The following is a 16,050-nucleotide window of genomic DNA, read 5'->3' on the forward strand; positions in this document are numbered from 1 at the left end:
AGAGCAAATCTTTAGCAGCACCATGACCCAGCACCAGTAGCCTAAAGTGATAAAAAGAACAAAAACAGACAGACCAATGTTATATCTTCCTTAGGGGGCTTTTCTTTGTAGTAACACAATATAGCTGCACTATTTACAATAACAAGGTTTCCACAACACAAATAAAGTCCTTTATACTTCCTTCTTTGCTTCCATGCTGGGCTTCTTCCTCATGCAGATAAACAGCTTAGCTCTCACAGAGCCTCCTCTCACAACGAACTTATACTGGAGTAGCTTTTTACATACAGCAGCCTTTATACTGGAATTTTACACACAAGGACTTCAACTCGGGGTTCTTTCACTGAAGCTTCTCACTACAGGCTTTCTCACACTTGCCCTTTTCATAGACTAAGGCCTCCCTCACAGACTGAGACCTTTCTCCCACTGAGGTTTATCTCAGACTGAAAGCTGCTAACCCAATTTTATAGAACTGTAGCTGTTGCTGAGTCATTGCATTCATTTAACTTTTTCAGTTCTTGACTCACATTTTTGTAATTAAAAATATCTAGTTAATTTTAATACTGTAGAGTCTCATTTATCCAAACTTCGCTTATCCAATGTTCTGTATTATCCAACACAGTCTGCCTCCTGCCTGGATACACAGCTGTTTCAATACATTGTGATGTTTTGGTACTAAATTCGTAAATACAGTAATTCCTACATAATGTTACCCTGTATATTGAACTGCTTTTTCTGTTATTTATTTATCGTGTCATCCGCAACCAGAACATTGTATTACATTTCTAACAGAACAAAACAAACAAACAGATAAAAAAAGCACAGATTTTGCAAACTTGGTAGTGGATTAAATGTCCTTTGACCAGTATCTGGCCACTTGGAGTGCCTCTGGTGTTGCTGCAAGAAGGTCCTCCATCGTGCATGTGGCAGGGCTCAGGTTGCATTGCAGCAGGTGGTCAGTGGTTTGCTCTTCTCCACACTCGCATGCCGTGGATTCCACCCTGTAGCTCCATTTCTTAAGATTGGCTCTGCACCTCGTGGTGCCAGAGCGCAGTCTGTTCAGCGCCTTCCAAGTCGCCCAGTCTTCTGTGTGCCCAGAGGGGAGTCTCTCATCTGGTATCACCCACGGATTGAGGTGCTGGGTTTGAGCCTGCCACTTTTGAACTCTCGCTTGCTGAGGTGTTTCAGTGAGTGTCTCTGTAGATCTAAGAAAACTATGTCTTGTGCTGGCTGATACCCAAACAAGGGATGAGCTGGAGATGTCTCTGCCTTGGTCCTTTCACTATTGGCTGCCACTGCCCGGCGGATGTCAGGTGATGCAATACTGGCTAGACAGTGTAATTTCTCCAGTGGTGTAGGGCGCAGACACCCCGTGATAATGTGGCATGTCTCATTAAGAGCCACATCCACTGTTTTAGTGTGGTGAGATGTGTTCCACACTGGGCATGCGTACTCAGCAGCAGAGTAGCATAGCGCAAGGGCAGATGTCTTCACTGTATCTGTTTTTTCTGTTGATTTATTGTAAAACATGATGTTTTGGTGCTTAATTTGTAAAATGATGGCGTAATTTGACGTTCAATAGGTTTTTAATTAATCCCTCCATATTATCCAACATTTTTGCTTATCCAACGTTCTGCTGGCCTGTTTATGTAGGATAAGTGAGACTCTACTGTATTTCTGACAGCTGCTTCCCCTTTGGCTTGGGGTCAGCACTAAAAGGACTGTATGATGTGAATCTAATGCACACTCTCATTTTGGTCAGGTCATTTTGCCCAAAAAAGGTGAGCATTAGGTTCAAGTCAATAAGTTAAATCAGACCTATCCCAATTCCAGACCCAACATCTGCCCTGTCTAGGTTATGCCCATTTGAACAAATGGGACTTGTTATTCAATCCTGTTGCTTTGAGTCTGGCCCAGTGAGGGCCTGACGCTGGATCCAACTTTTACCATTTCCTGTGTTCAAATCTAGCTTTGGCCCCATTTGCCTCTTACTTAAACCTTCGGGAGAATATTCTGGGGGGTTTCAGCAGCCTTCACCCTGTGCCCCTTTGAATTGTGGGTCCATTTCTTTTTACTTTGCCCTCTGTTCCTTGTCTTTTGCAGCTGCTGAAAGAAGCGGTGGAGTCCCAACGCATGTGTGAGTTGATGAAGCAACAGGAGACGCACCTGAAGCAGCAGGTGAGCCATCACTTGGCTCTTTCTTCTCCTCTTAACTTCCTTCTAGCTTAAAGGGCTATAGGACTGTGCTTGTGGGCATAGAAATGACCACAGGAATGTTCTCAGTGTTATATGTAGTGTTCTTAGTGCTATATATATTGATCATTTTATCACTTTCGTGGAAGGATCCTCCTCATCCAAAAGTTGTAGAATAACTGCATCTATCTATCTGATGTGGAAATTCAAATCTGGAAACTGATATCACAATTGAAAATCATCTTCATAGCAAATCCATTGCTGTTGACTTAACCAATTTCTTGTTCGATTAGGAAGTGTTCGTCTTTGCTGCGAAACTTTTTGCCACACGATGCAATTGATTAACACAATCAGTTAAATATAATCTCAGCAGGAAGTATTTCATGGGTATTCTTTACTTCACCAAACTGTAAAAGTCCTTTAGGCACCTCACAAAGCAGATCTCTTCCTGATAAGCTTTAGGGGACCAAATGGGCAATTGCTTTAGATTTATTTATTATGTGTCTAAAGCACTGCATAAATAAACAAGTATAATACTGATAAAATAGAGGGAACACAAGCAGCCAAATAATTTTTGACCAAAAACGGGCAACAGCAACCACATTGTATGTAGCTTTAAACAGTTCTTCCTCTGTACATGAGGCAGGGCATTGTGAGCAAGCATACAGATGCTGAGTTGTTTGTTCTGCTCCACAGTTGTACAATGTGGAAGATGCTTTAAATTACACTATGTAACAAAATTTAAAAAATAATATGTACCTACTTTGGAAGTGTTACTAAAGGTAAAGGTTTCGCCTGACATTCAATCTAGTTGTGACTGCTTCTTCGGGGTGGTACTCATCTCCATTTCTAACTTGAAGAACCGGTGTTGTCCAGAGATGCCTCCTAGGTCATGTGGCTAGCATGACCACATGGAGCTCCATTACCTTCCCAAAGAGGCAGTACCTATTGATTTACTCAGATTTGCATGTTTTCGAACTGCTACGTTGGCAGAAACTGGGGCTAACAAAGGGAGCTCACCCTGCTCCATGTATTCAAACTGCTGGTCGGCAAATCCAGCAGCTCAGTGTTTAACCCACTGACTTGAGATATTCCTTGAAAAATGTGCTGCATGATGTCCCTTCTGCAAACACAAAGTTTTTGCACTTTAGGAAACCTTTTACATATTTTTATGATAGAACCAATTAGGAAATGCCATTTGTAACCTAGCAACATAAAGTGTTATTAGTTTGACATTTATAACCCAGGAACAAAAACTGTTATTAGCTGAATACCAAGAGCAGAACCCAGTTGCAGGAGAATAGATTACAGCCTTTTATTCCTTTATGTCTGAAGTTCACAAGAGAAACGTTCCCTCTAAACCCTTTTCCCAACTACCCCGATCAGGGGGAACTATGGAAAAAGCCATAAAAAACTCAGTTGTTTCATTTTCAACACTTTTTTCTTCTTCCTTTTCCTCTCCTTCCCCATCACAGCTGGCCCTTTACACCGAGAAGTTCAAGGAGTTTCAGAACACGCATTCCAAAAGCAGTGAGGTGTTCACCACCTTCAAGCAGGAAATGGAAAAGGTAGGTTGGGCTGCCGTTGCCTTCTGCTTGAAGCTGAGTTTCCTCTTTTTGGACTGCCATTCCCAGCTTTCTAGGAGTGGCAGTCCAGAAAAACTGGACCCCCCCCCCCCCCCCCCCATGCTCTGGAAGTGATAGCTTACAGCATTTGGAGGAAAGGCAACAAGGTGAGATCAAGTATGTATTATGAACCTCAAAGCACCCCTGGATTGCCATCCAAAGAATGAGGTTCAACTGGAAGAGACCCACAAAAGGCATCTAGTCCAGCTCCCTTCAGCCAAACAGTCAATACCTTCCCAACAGATCCAGCCTCTGCTTTAAAACTCCCGGAGAGGTTTTATCCCTACAGTGCCAGTTCTGTTCAAGTATAGATTTGATTTGATTTATTTATTTACAGTATTTGCATTCCGCTTTTCTCACCCCGAGGGGGACTCAAAGCGTTTTAAGTGCTATAACTTTTATAATTTGCACAATGTTTTGATTTGAGTTGCAGTAATTATAATAATAATAAAAAAACTTTATTTATACCCTGCCACCATCTCCCCATGGGGACCCGGGGCGGCCTATATGAGGCCAAGCCCAAAAAACAATTACAGCAAAATTAAGCAGAAAACACAAGCAATAAACAACAGCATCATAATTATATAAAACATATGAATGCATAACAATATAAAAATTACAGTAAACATAATCACAGTGACAATGTGCAGGCTGCATGTAATGATTACAAGAAAAACTATTAAAAACTGATTAAAAACTCGGGTGCGATAAATGGATATATAAGAAAATTTGTTGACATGATGTTTGTGAGGAACTCCATGGAGCAGCTTATAAAGGAAACGACACATAAGAAGTGTGAAAAAATCTAAACCTTCGTTATACAATAAATATAATAGAATATATATATTATATATACTGGTATTATTATTATTATTATTATTATTATTACTAAGTTCTTGAGTCCCCTCCAGGGTGAGAAAGGCAGGATAGAAATGCCGTAAATAAATAAATATTATACTACATTTATACCCCGCCTTTTTCACCCCAATGGGGGACTTGGGGGATTTACAGACCATGGTATATAATAATGAACATGACAGTTAGCATATCAATTTAAACATACAGTAATAAACATGACATGTCAATTGAAAAATTCAAATGTAAATACAATAAAAAGCTTAAAAATAAACATTCAATCCCAACCAAAGTGGGCTGATGATATATGAATTAAACAATCAATTAAACCAGTGGTTCTCAACCTTCCTAATGCCGCGACCCCTAAATACAGTTCCTCATGTCGTGGTGACCCCTAACCATAAAATTATTTTTGTTGTTAATTCATAACTGTCATTTTGCTACTGTCCCTTTTAAATGGTCTTTTAACTTATGACAATGTTTTAGTTAATGTTTATCTGACTTTTTTATTATTGTTGTTGTCATCTAATGGTTACCGGTTATAAGCATGAGTCTCATCCCCTCTCCCCCCGGCCCGGGATGAGAAGGATGGGATATAAATGTCCTAAACAAACAAACAAACAAACAAATACTGTTATGAATTGTAATGTAAGACCCCCACGAAACTTGGCACACAGATTGGCCATGGCAAACAGAAAATACTGGAGAGGTTTGGGCGGAATTCACAGGGATTTAGGGGAGATGTAGTTCACCTACATCCCGGAGAGCACTTGAACCCAAACCACTATGGATCTGGACCAAACTTGGCACAAATACTCAGTATGCCCAAATTTGAACACTGATGGAGTCTGGGGAAAATAGACCTTGCCATTTGGGAGTTGTAGTACTTGGAATGATAATTTACCTACAATCAGCATTCTGAATTCCAAGAATGATGATATTGAACCTAATTTGGCACACAGAACTCCCATGACCAACAGAAAATACTGGAAGGGTTTGGTGGGCATTAACCTTGGGTTTTGGAGTTGTAGTTCAGCTACATCCAGAAAGCACTGTGGACTCAAACAGTGATGGATCTGGACCAAACTTGGCAAGAATACTCAATATGCCCCAATGTGAACACTGGTGGAGCTTTGGGAAAAAAGACTTTGACATTTGGGAGTTGTAGTGCTTGGATTTATAGCCCACCTACAATCCAAGTATTCTGAACTCCACCAATGATTGAATTGAACCGAACTTGGCACACAGAACTCCCATGACCAACAGAAAATACTGAAAGGGTTTTTTGTTTTTGTTTTTTGCTCTTACAGTCACTCCAGGAGACTATTATTATTATTATTATTATTATTATTATTATTATTAAACTCAGTTGGAAGGAAACCCCAAATCCAGACACCATCTTTCTGCCAGGCAGGAAGATAGAATTCCTATTCTATTATTATACATAATCTTCTTCTTCATCATCATCATCATTATACATTACACAGGATACAAATATGTGAAATTAATTAATTAATTAATTAATTATGTGCATGTGTTCTGAACTAGGAGTCTGGAGACTTGGATTCTAATAAATGGCAATGGAGTGCCACTGGATGACCTTGAGAAAGACAGACTTTCTCAACCTCAAAGAAGGCAAAGGCAGACTCCTTCTGAAAACATGTTGCCAAGAAAATCCAGTGCTAGGTTCATCCTGGGGCCCTTCCAGATGGGCCCTATATCCCAGGATCTGATCCCAGGTTATCTGCTTTGTACTGAATTATATGAGTCTGCACTGCCAGATAATCTGGGATAAACAGAAAACCTGGGATCAGATCTTGGAACATAGGGTCTGTCTGGAAGGGCCCCTAGACCCCTTCCACACTGTCCTTATATCCTAGGATTTTATCCCAGGTTATCTGCTTTGAACTGGATTATATGAGTCTGCACTGCCAGATAATCTGGGATAAACAGAAAACCTGGGATCAGATCTTGGAATATAGGGTCTGTCTGGAAGGGCCCCTAGACCCCTTCCACACTGTCCTTATATCCCAGGATTTGATCCCAAGTTATCTGCTTTGAACTGAATTATATGAGTCTGCACTGCCAGATAATCTGGGATAAACAGAAAACCTGGGATCAGATCTTGGAATATAGGGTCTGTCTGGAAGGGCCCCTAGACCCCTTCCACGCTGTCCTTATATCCCAGGATTTGATCCCAGGTTATCTGCTTTGAACTGGATTATATGAGTCTGCACTGCCAGATAATCTGGGATAAACAGAAAACCTGGGATCAGATCTTGGGATATAGGGCCTGTTTGGAAGGGCCCCTAGACCCTTTCTACACTGTCCTTATATCCCAAGATCTGACCCCAGGTTATCTGCTTTGAACTGGATTATATGAGTCTGCACTGCCAGATAATCTGGGATAAACAGAAAACCTGGGGCTCAGATCTTGGGATATAGGGCCTGTTTGAAAGGGCCCCTAGGCCTGCTATTTGTTGATGCTGAAAAAGCATTCGACTGCGTCAATTGGAATTTCATGTTGCAGATTATAAAGGAGAGAGATATGGGATTCTACTTTACCAACGCGTAAACGCCATAAACACCAAACAGAGCACAAGAATCAGAGTAAATGGACACGATACAGAAAAAATCGATATCAAGAGGGGCACCAGACAGGGATGTCCACTGTCCCCCCTACTCTTCATTATGACACTTGAAATACTACTAGAGGAAATAAGAAGAGACGACAATCTAAGAGGTACTAAAATAAGGAATGAAGAATACAAGCTAAAGGCGTTCGCGGACGACATCGTCTGTATAGTTGAAAACCCACTGGAAACCATACAGAAATGGACGAATAAAATTGAAACATACGGAAGAGTAGCAGGACTAACAATCAATAAAACCAAGACAAAAATTCTAACTAAAAACATGAACAGAACCAAGAGAGAAAAGCTACAGGAAATCTCACAATATGTGTCTCCAATAAAGTAAAATATCTGGGAATACAACTGACAGCCAGTAACTCGCAGTTAGTAAAGCATAACTTCGAAACAACATGGAAAGTCATCCAGAAAAAGCTAGAAAGTTGGAGTCAACTAAGACTAAGCCTTCTCGGTAGAATAGCGGTAGTCAAGATGAGTGTCCTACCGAAAATGATTTTGTTATTTCAAACGATTCCCATCCTCAGAACTACCCACTGCTTTACTGTCAGATCCTGCGGGATCTCAGAATGAAACACGCACTCACAAAGCAGATCCTTTGGATATCGGTTTATTCAGTCCATACAGGAGTCATGCAAAGAGAGATCTGAGGTTTTGCCGCCAACAGCCAGTAACACATTCCCCCTGGATGCCTCCTCCCTTCTCCCCTCCTTATCTCAAGTTGTGACTACATTCCATTCCCACATCTACAAAGCAGTCTCTGCAACCAGATGGCTCCCTATCAAGCCATAAACTATCCTATTGTCAGGAGGGAGTCTTCATGGTTCCGGCCGTGTTTTCATAGCATGAAGGCCACATCCTGACATAACTCCCCCCCTTTGAAGATGGTCCCCACCCGGAAAGAAAGAAAGAGAGAGATGTGAGCAACAATAACATCATGGCCCCGGCTTGTGTGGGAAGGAAACATGGAACTTCTTAATCAACCGGGGTGCTCTAACATGTTCTTGAACCACCCATTCAGGATGAATAGAATAATAGAATCACAGAATCAAAGAGTTGGAAGAGACCTCATGGGCCATCCAGTCCAACCCCCTGCCAAGAAGCAGGAATATTGCATTCAAATCACCCCTGACAGATGGCCATCCAGCCTCTGCTTAAAAGCTTCCAAAGAAGGAGCCTCCACCACACTCCGGGGCAGAGAGTTCCACTGCTGAACGGCTCTCACAGTCAGGAAGTTCTTCCTAATGTTCAGATGGAATCTCCTCTCTTGTAGTTTGAAGCCATTGTTCCGCGTCCTAGTCTCCAAGGAAGCTGAAAACAAGCTTGCTCCCTCCTCCCTGTGGCTTCCTCTCACATATTTATACATGGCTATCATATCTCCTCTCAGCCTTCTCTTCTTCAGGCTAAACATGCCCAGTTCCCCAAGCCGCTCCTCATAGGACTTGTTCTCCAGACCCTTGATCATTTTAGTCGCCCTCCTCTGGACACATTCCAGCTTGTCAATATCTCTCTTGAATTGTGGTGCCCAGAATTGGACACAGTATTCCAGATGTGGTCTAACCAAAGCAGAATAGAGGGGTAGCATTACTTCCTTAGATCTAGACACTATGCTCCTATTGATGCAGGCCAAAATCCCATTGGCTTTTTTTGCTGCCACATCACATTGTTGGCTCATGTTTAACTTGTTGTCCACGAGGACTCCAAGATCTTTTTCACACGTACTGCTCTCGAGCCAGGCGTCCCCCATTCTGTATCTTTGCATTTCATTTTTTCTGCCAAAGTGGAGTATCTTGCATTTGTCACTGTTGAACTTCATTTTGTTAGTTTTGGCCCATCTCTCTAATCTGTCAAGATCGTTTTGAATTCTGCTCCTGTCCTCTGGACTATTGGCTATCCCTCCCAATTTGGTGTCGTCTGCAAACTTGATGATCATGCCTTCTAGCCCTTCATCTAAGTCATTAATAAAGATGTTGAACAGGACCGGGCCCAGGACAGAACCTTGCGGCACTCCACTTGTCACTTCTTTCCAAGATGAGGAGGAAGCATTAGTGAGCACTCTCTGTGTTCGTCCACTTAACCAATTACAGATCCACCTCACCGTAGTTTTGCCTAGCCCACATTGGACTAGTTTCCTTGCCAGAAGGTCATGGGGGACCTTGTCGAAGGCCTTACTGAAATCCAGGTACGCTACATCCACGGCATTCCCCGCATCTACCCAGCTTGTAACTCTATCGAAGAAAGAGATCAGATTAGTCTGGCATGACTTGTTTTTGATAAATCCATGTTGACTATTAGCGATGACTGCATTTGTTTCTAAGTGTTTGCAGACCGCTTCCTTAACAATCTTTTCCAAAATCTTGCCCGGTATCGACGTGAGGCTGACCGGACGGTAGTTGTTTGGGTCATCCTTTTTTCCCTTCTTGAAGATTGGGACCACATTGGCCCTCCTCCAATCTGCTGGAACTTCTCCCGTTCTCCAAGAACTCTCAAAGATGGTTGCCAATGGTTCCGAAATGACTTCCGCTAGTTCCTTCAATACTCTGGGGTGTAGTTGATCTGGCCCTGGGGACTTGAACTCATTAAGAGCGGCCAGGTATTCCTGGACGACTTCTTTCCCAATTTGGGGTTGGATGTCCTCCAATCCCTCATCCACTCCATCTTGCTGAGGTTGAAGACTCTCTTTTTGTGAGAAGACCGAGGCAAAGAAGGCATTAAGTAGTTCTGCCTTTTCCCTATCCCCTGTCAGCATAGCTTTTGAGGCCCATTGAACCAAATAATACAGTTTGCCTCTGGTCAGTTTAGAGTCCAAAATGTCCTTGATCTCAAAATGGGTATGGGCCCCCACCATGATGGGGACAAGTTTCGAGTCCGGTTCTGACCACTTCTGGGAAGGACATGCAGGTTTAAGCAGGCTGACATGAAACACTGGGTGTACCTTCCTCCATGTGTGTGGCAGGTCAAGCCGCACTGCCACTGGATTAATTAATTCCTGAACTCGAAAAGGGCCCAGAAACAAGGCTGACAATTTCCGGGACGGTTGTGTGGACCTCAGGTATTTGGTGGACAAATAAACAAAGTCCCCCACCTTCAGCGGCGGCTGCACAGACCGCTTTTTGTCAGCAAATTTTTTATATTCCCTTTTTGCCCTGTCCAGTGTCTCTGTAATCATTGGCCAAGACGCTGCAATCTTTTCTCCCCATTCGTTTGGAGGGGCCCCTCCTGGCCCTGGTGGGGTTAGTCCCGGAAAAGGAGGAAAGTCTCTTCCCCCCACTATTTTAAAAGGGGAGGCTCCCGTGGAAGCATGATCACTGTTATTATAGCAATATTCGGCCAGATCTAGCATGGAAGCCCATTGATCCTGCTGATATGTGGAGTAACATCTCAAAAACTGTTGTAGGGTCTTTTGGACTCTTTCCGTGGCCCCATCAGTCTCGGGATGGAATGCCGTGCTCAGCGCCCGTTCTTCCCCTAACATAGTTAGAAATGATTTCCAAAATTTGGAGGTGAATTGAGTGCCCCTGTCTGTTATCACTCGGCGTGGACAGCCGTGTAACCTGAAAACATGATGCAGGAACAGCTTCGCCAGCTCCGGGGTGGAGGGAAGCCTTTTCAGGGCCACAAAGTGGGCTTGTTTGGAAAATAGGTCAATCACAGTCCAAATGGTGTTATATCCCTGGCTGTCGGGCAACTCCACCACAAAATCCATGGCTATATCTGTCCACGGCTGCGTAGAATTAGCCACGGGTTGCAACAGTCCCGTAGGTTTCCCCACCTTCTGTTTGTTTTTTGCACAGGTGGAGCATTCCAGCACATAATCCCTTACGTCTTTCTGCATAGCGGGCCACCAGAACTGTCGTGCCAGCAGCTTGAGGGTCTTGGTGAAGCCAAAGTGCCCAGCCAACACAGAGTCATGGCCCCCCTTCATGATGTCTTTCCGCATGGAAGCAGGCACATAATATTTAGACCCATATGTCCACAGCTCACCAGTTTGGGTGAGGTCTCCCTTATGTTGCTGTAACCACTCATCTGTCTCCGAAGCGTCTCCCAATCTCTGTAACAGTTCTGTGGGCTGACTCGGGGGCTGCAGCTTATTCTGAAGCCTGGCTCTCGTCTGTATTACCAATCCCATTTGTTGCTGGGTGAAAACAGTCCCCATCTCTGAGGGCGCTGAATAGTCAGCGGTGGGCATATGTGACAAGGTGTCTGCCAACTGGTTCGTCCTTCCTGGGACGAACTTGAGGCGGAAATTAAATCTTTGGAAGAACTGAGCCCATCTGAGTTGTTTAGCATTTAGTCTTTGTGGGGTTTGCAATGCTTGCAAGTTTTTGTGGTCTGTCCACACTTCAAAGGGAACCTGGGCGCCTTCCAAGAAGTGCCGCCAGTGTGCCAGTGCCGCTCGCACAGCAAAGGTTTCTTTTTCCCATACGTGCCATCGTTTTTCTGTTTCAGAAAACTTTTTGGACAAGTAAGCACAAGGCTTGAGCTGGCCCTAATCGTCCACCTGTAGCAGCACGGCTCCATAAGCCGCCTCAGAGGCGTCACACTGCACTATGAAGGGTTTGTCTAGTTGTGCATGAATCAAGATGGGCTGGCTCGTGAATCCCATTTTCAACTCCTCAAAGGCCTTCTGGCACTCCGGTGACCACTCTAACCGAGCCCCAGGGGTTTTCGCCCTCCTTGTCTCCCCTCTCCCTTTGGTTTTTAGCAATTCAGTAAGGGACAGGGCTATTTTGGCAAAGTCTTTAATGAATTGCCTGTAGAAGTTGGCAAACCCCAGGAATCCCTGAAGCTGTTTTCTGGTGCGGGGTGGCTCCCAAGCTAACACATCTTGTACCTTGGCTGGATCCATAGCGAGCCCCCTAGTGGATATACGGAAACCTAGGTAATTGAGCTCAGTCCGGTGGAACTCACATTTGGAAAGTCTGACATATAGCTGGTTTTCTTTTAATATTTGAAGCACCTTTTGGGTTGTTTTTATATGCTGATCCAGGGAGTTTGAGTATATCAAAAGGTCATCTAAATAGACCAGGACCCCATCATATAACATCTCGTGGAAGATGTCATTTATGAATTGCATGAACACTCGGGGCGAGCCTTTTAAACCCATTGGACAGACGCGGAATTGATACTGCCCGAGGTGACAATTAAATGCCGTTTTCCAGCAATCTTCATCTCGCACCCTCAGTCTGTAAAACGCCTCCCTAATGTCCAGTTTGGTAAAGATTTGTGCTTTACCCAGTTGCGCCAAAATGTCCGACATGAGGGGGAGGGGGTACTTGTTGGACGTGCAGATTGCGTTCAGGCCTCGGTAATCTACACACAGCCTTAACGATCCATCAGCCTTGGGCCTAAATAGCACGGGTGCTGCCACTGGGGAGCTGGATGGCTCTATGAATCCCCTCTCCAAGTTCTTGTCGATAAACTCTCTTAGGGCTTTTTTTCTGGTTCTGACATTGCATATAGCTTAGGGCTTGGCAGCGTGGCATTGGGTTAAAACTCAATTGCACAGTCCGTTTTTCTATGGGGCGGCAGCTGGTCACATTCAGTCTCACTGAAAACCTCAGCCCACTTCCGGTAGACGCTTGGGATGTTTACTCCCTGGCCTGCAGGCGCTGCCTCCACCTGGGCCCCTTGGGTTTGAGACTTGTGCGATGCCTGTGCGGGCCCTCTATGTCTGTATTCCCCATCTGTAAAGATGAAAGTTCCCTCTTCCCAGTTAATCCGGGGATTTTGCCATTTTAGCCACGGGATCCCCAAGATGACTGGCTGATGGGCCATGGGGGATATTATAAATTGTAAAGTCTCTTGGTGGGTCCCCATCTCTAAGTGTAAGTAACCCGTTTTCTCCCTCACTGGGGCCCCATGGGCAGAGGACCCATCTAACTGGGCGAAGACAACGGGCGTCTTTAGGGGTTGGGGCTTGACCCCCAATTGGGTCGCTAGTGTCGGGGTGATCAAACACCTGATGCACCCACAGTCCAACATTGCCTCTGTTTCTACTTTCAACCCCGACTCTGGATTTGTTAGAGTTATTGTCATTTTTACTACATCACAGTTGAGCCTTTTTAACTCACCGCCTTGGGAGCCTTCGATCTGCCTGCCGGCGGCCTTCACAGGAGATCTTGCCCATTTCCCGTCAGGGGGTAGTCGTCTTCTGCGTCCTCCAGCTCAACCACCTCCGCAGGGAGCTGGTGGGGCCCCAACGCTGTCTCCACAGCTGTGGAGGCTTTTCCTTTAGCGGCTTTAGGGCCCGGTGTTGGCTTTTGGGGAAGAGCCTTGTCGACCTTGGAAGCGCTGGACCCTCTGGTGCATTCGGCGGCTCTGTGCCCTTCCTGGCCGCAGGAGAAGCAGGCCCCTCTCCTTACTCTCCTCTCGCGGCTGGACGACCTCCCTCTGGGCGAGGGGCGTCTCATCCCTCCAGGCTGGCCGGCTGCCGGGTGTCGGATTCTCCCTCTCTCCTTCGCTCGACGGGGCATCTGTTCTTGGTCGCACTCGACCCTCCCAGCCAAAATGATCCAATCCTCCAGGTTATCAGGGTTTTCGCGATGCATAGCCCACTCCAAAACGTCGGAGCGTAGCCCGGCTCGAAAGTATTCCAGCTTAGTGGTTTCAGACCAGTCTCTGATTCTGCCCGCTATCGCTTTGAATTCCAGGGCATATTCGGACACAGTCTTATTCCCCTGGTAAATCTTCTTAAGCTGTCCCTTTGCTTTTCCTTGGGCTAGGGGGTCCTGGAACCTCTCTCGGAGCGCCCTCAGGAAATCATCCAGCCTCCTTAGCTCTGGCGCTCAGGTGTCATACATTTGCATCAGCCAGTCAGCGGCTGCATCCTTGAGGTTGGCCCTCACGGCGTGGATCATGGCCCCCTCCGAGGGGAAGGTATCCCCATAATCTTCCATGAAGTGCCTTATGTTAGTTATGAAGTAAGACAGCTGCTTCGGGTCCCCATTAAACTTGACACGCAGTTCTCCTCTCCCAAGCCCACCGGGTAGTTGGCTTCTCCCCAGCAGACCTGTGGTGAACACGGATGTCCCAGGGGGTAGATAGGGCTGCTCCCCTTCTGCTGCAAACCCCACTCTCCCTGAAGGCCGATATCCAGTACCTTGCGTCTGTGAGCGCCTCTGCTCTCTCTCCCCCAGAGCCGCTTTCCAGGATGCTGCTACTTCCATCCGCATCTCATCCAACTGGAATGAGAATGTTTGTAGCATGCGCTCCATGGCATCGACCTTCTCTTCTAGTCACCTCGTATCTGACGGAGGCTCCCCGAAGGGTTCCTGGAGCCCCGACATGGGCAGCTTACGCCTCACCGTCACGTCCTTCCGAACCGGCATCTGCGTGGAGGTCATCGGCGGCCAAGCAGCAGGGGCCTCTTCCTCCAGGTTCTCCTCTCCAGGGCACAGTTCATCCTCCGACTCGTCTCCGAGCCCTGTGGGTAAGGAGGTATCCGCGCTGGCCCCGGTGCCCATGAATGGCTCGCCCTCGAACATAGCTTGCTTCCCGGATAGATGTTTCCTCATGGGTTGAGCAAGAAGTTTGTGAGATCTCTCTTTATGTCAGATCCTGCGGGATCTCAGAATGAAACACGCACTCACAAAGCAGATCCTTTGGATATCGGTTTATTCAGTCCATACAGGAGTCATGCAAAGAGAGATCTGAGGTTTTGCCGCCAACAGCCAGTAACACATTCCCCCTGGATGCCTCCTCCCTTCTCCCCTCCTTATCTCAAGTTGTGACTACATTCCATTCCCACATCTACAAAGCAGTCTCTGCAACCAAATGGCTCCCTATCAAGCCATAAACTATCCTATTGTCAGGAGGGAGTCTTCATGGTTCCGGCCGTGTTTTCATAGCATGAAGGCCACATCCTGACATTTACCCAATGGAAACAAGACATCCAAAAATACGTGTGGGGAGGCAAAAAGGCAAGGGTCAAGTATAAAATAGCAACAGACGCAACCGAAAGAGGCGGCCTGGGTTTACCAAACCTACAATTATACTATGATGCCTGTGCCCTATCTTGGTTTAGGGACTGGGCAACCCTTACAAAAAAAACTACTAAATCTGAAAGGTTTTGACATCAGGAGGGGCTGGCACGCCTACCTATGGCTCGGAAAAGCAAAAATTGAAAAGAATTTTACACACCATTTTGTTAGGGCCGCTCTCCTGAAAATATGGGAAAAGTATAAGAGGAGCTTCTATGACAAAACACCAACCTGGTTCTCCCCCACAGAAGCCCACCATAAAAGAGAAGTACCATAAAGACCTCTTAGAGAAAAAAGAAGGCCAATGGAATCTAAAGTCTCTGGAACAATTAAGAAAAAATGAAATGAACATCTCGTGGTTTCACTACCTACAAGTAAAAGAAAGTTTTAAAGATGACAAAAAAAGGGCTTTGCCCCACAAGATACGTTCTGGGATCAAATAATGAAAAAAGAAAAGAAACTAATAAAAGCACTATACAAGAAGTTGCTTGAATGGAATACAGAGACAGAGCTAATATGTCTCTGTATAATATGATAAAATGGGCCATAGATTTTGGGCATTCCATCCTGCTTAGAGAATGGGAGAACATTTGGAAGATAAAAACCAAATATGCCAAATCAGCCAACATAACGGAAAATTGGAAAAAAATGTTTCTCCGCTGGCACATAACGCCACAACAACTCGCTAAATTCCAAAAAGGAATAAACAACAACTGCTGGAAATGCGGTAACCAACTAGGCACCTACTTC

General features: G+C 45.2%; 1 protein-coding gene across 3 annotated transcripts in view; it reads left to right on the plus strand.

Annotated features, from left to right (window-relative positions):
- Positions 1-16,050, plus strand: part of LOC137095190 (alpha-taxilin-like) — a 104,332-nt gene that overhangs the window by 66,645 nt on the left and 21,637 nt on the right. For all 3 annotated transcript variants that reach the window (XM_067461566.1, XM_067461565.1, XM_067461567.1), the window contains 2 exons: positions 2,101-2,175; positions 3,666-3,758. In XM_067461566.1, the coding sequence (XP_067317667.1) occupies positions 2,101-2,175; positions 3,666-3,758 (168 nt within the window). The remainder of the gene's footprint in view (positions 1-2,100; positions 2,176-3,665; positions 3,759-16,050) is intronic.

This window comes from Anolis sagrei, chromosome Y (genome assembly GCF_037176765.1).
Source record: "Anolis sagrei isolate rAnoSag1 chromosome Y, rAnoSag1.mat, whole genome shotgun sequence".
Taxonomy (NCBI): Eukaryota; Metazoa; Chordata; class Lepidosauria; order Squamata; family Dactyloidae; genus Anolis; species Anolis sagrei.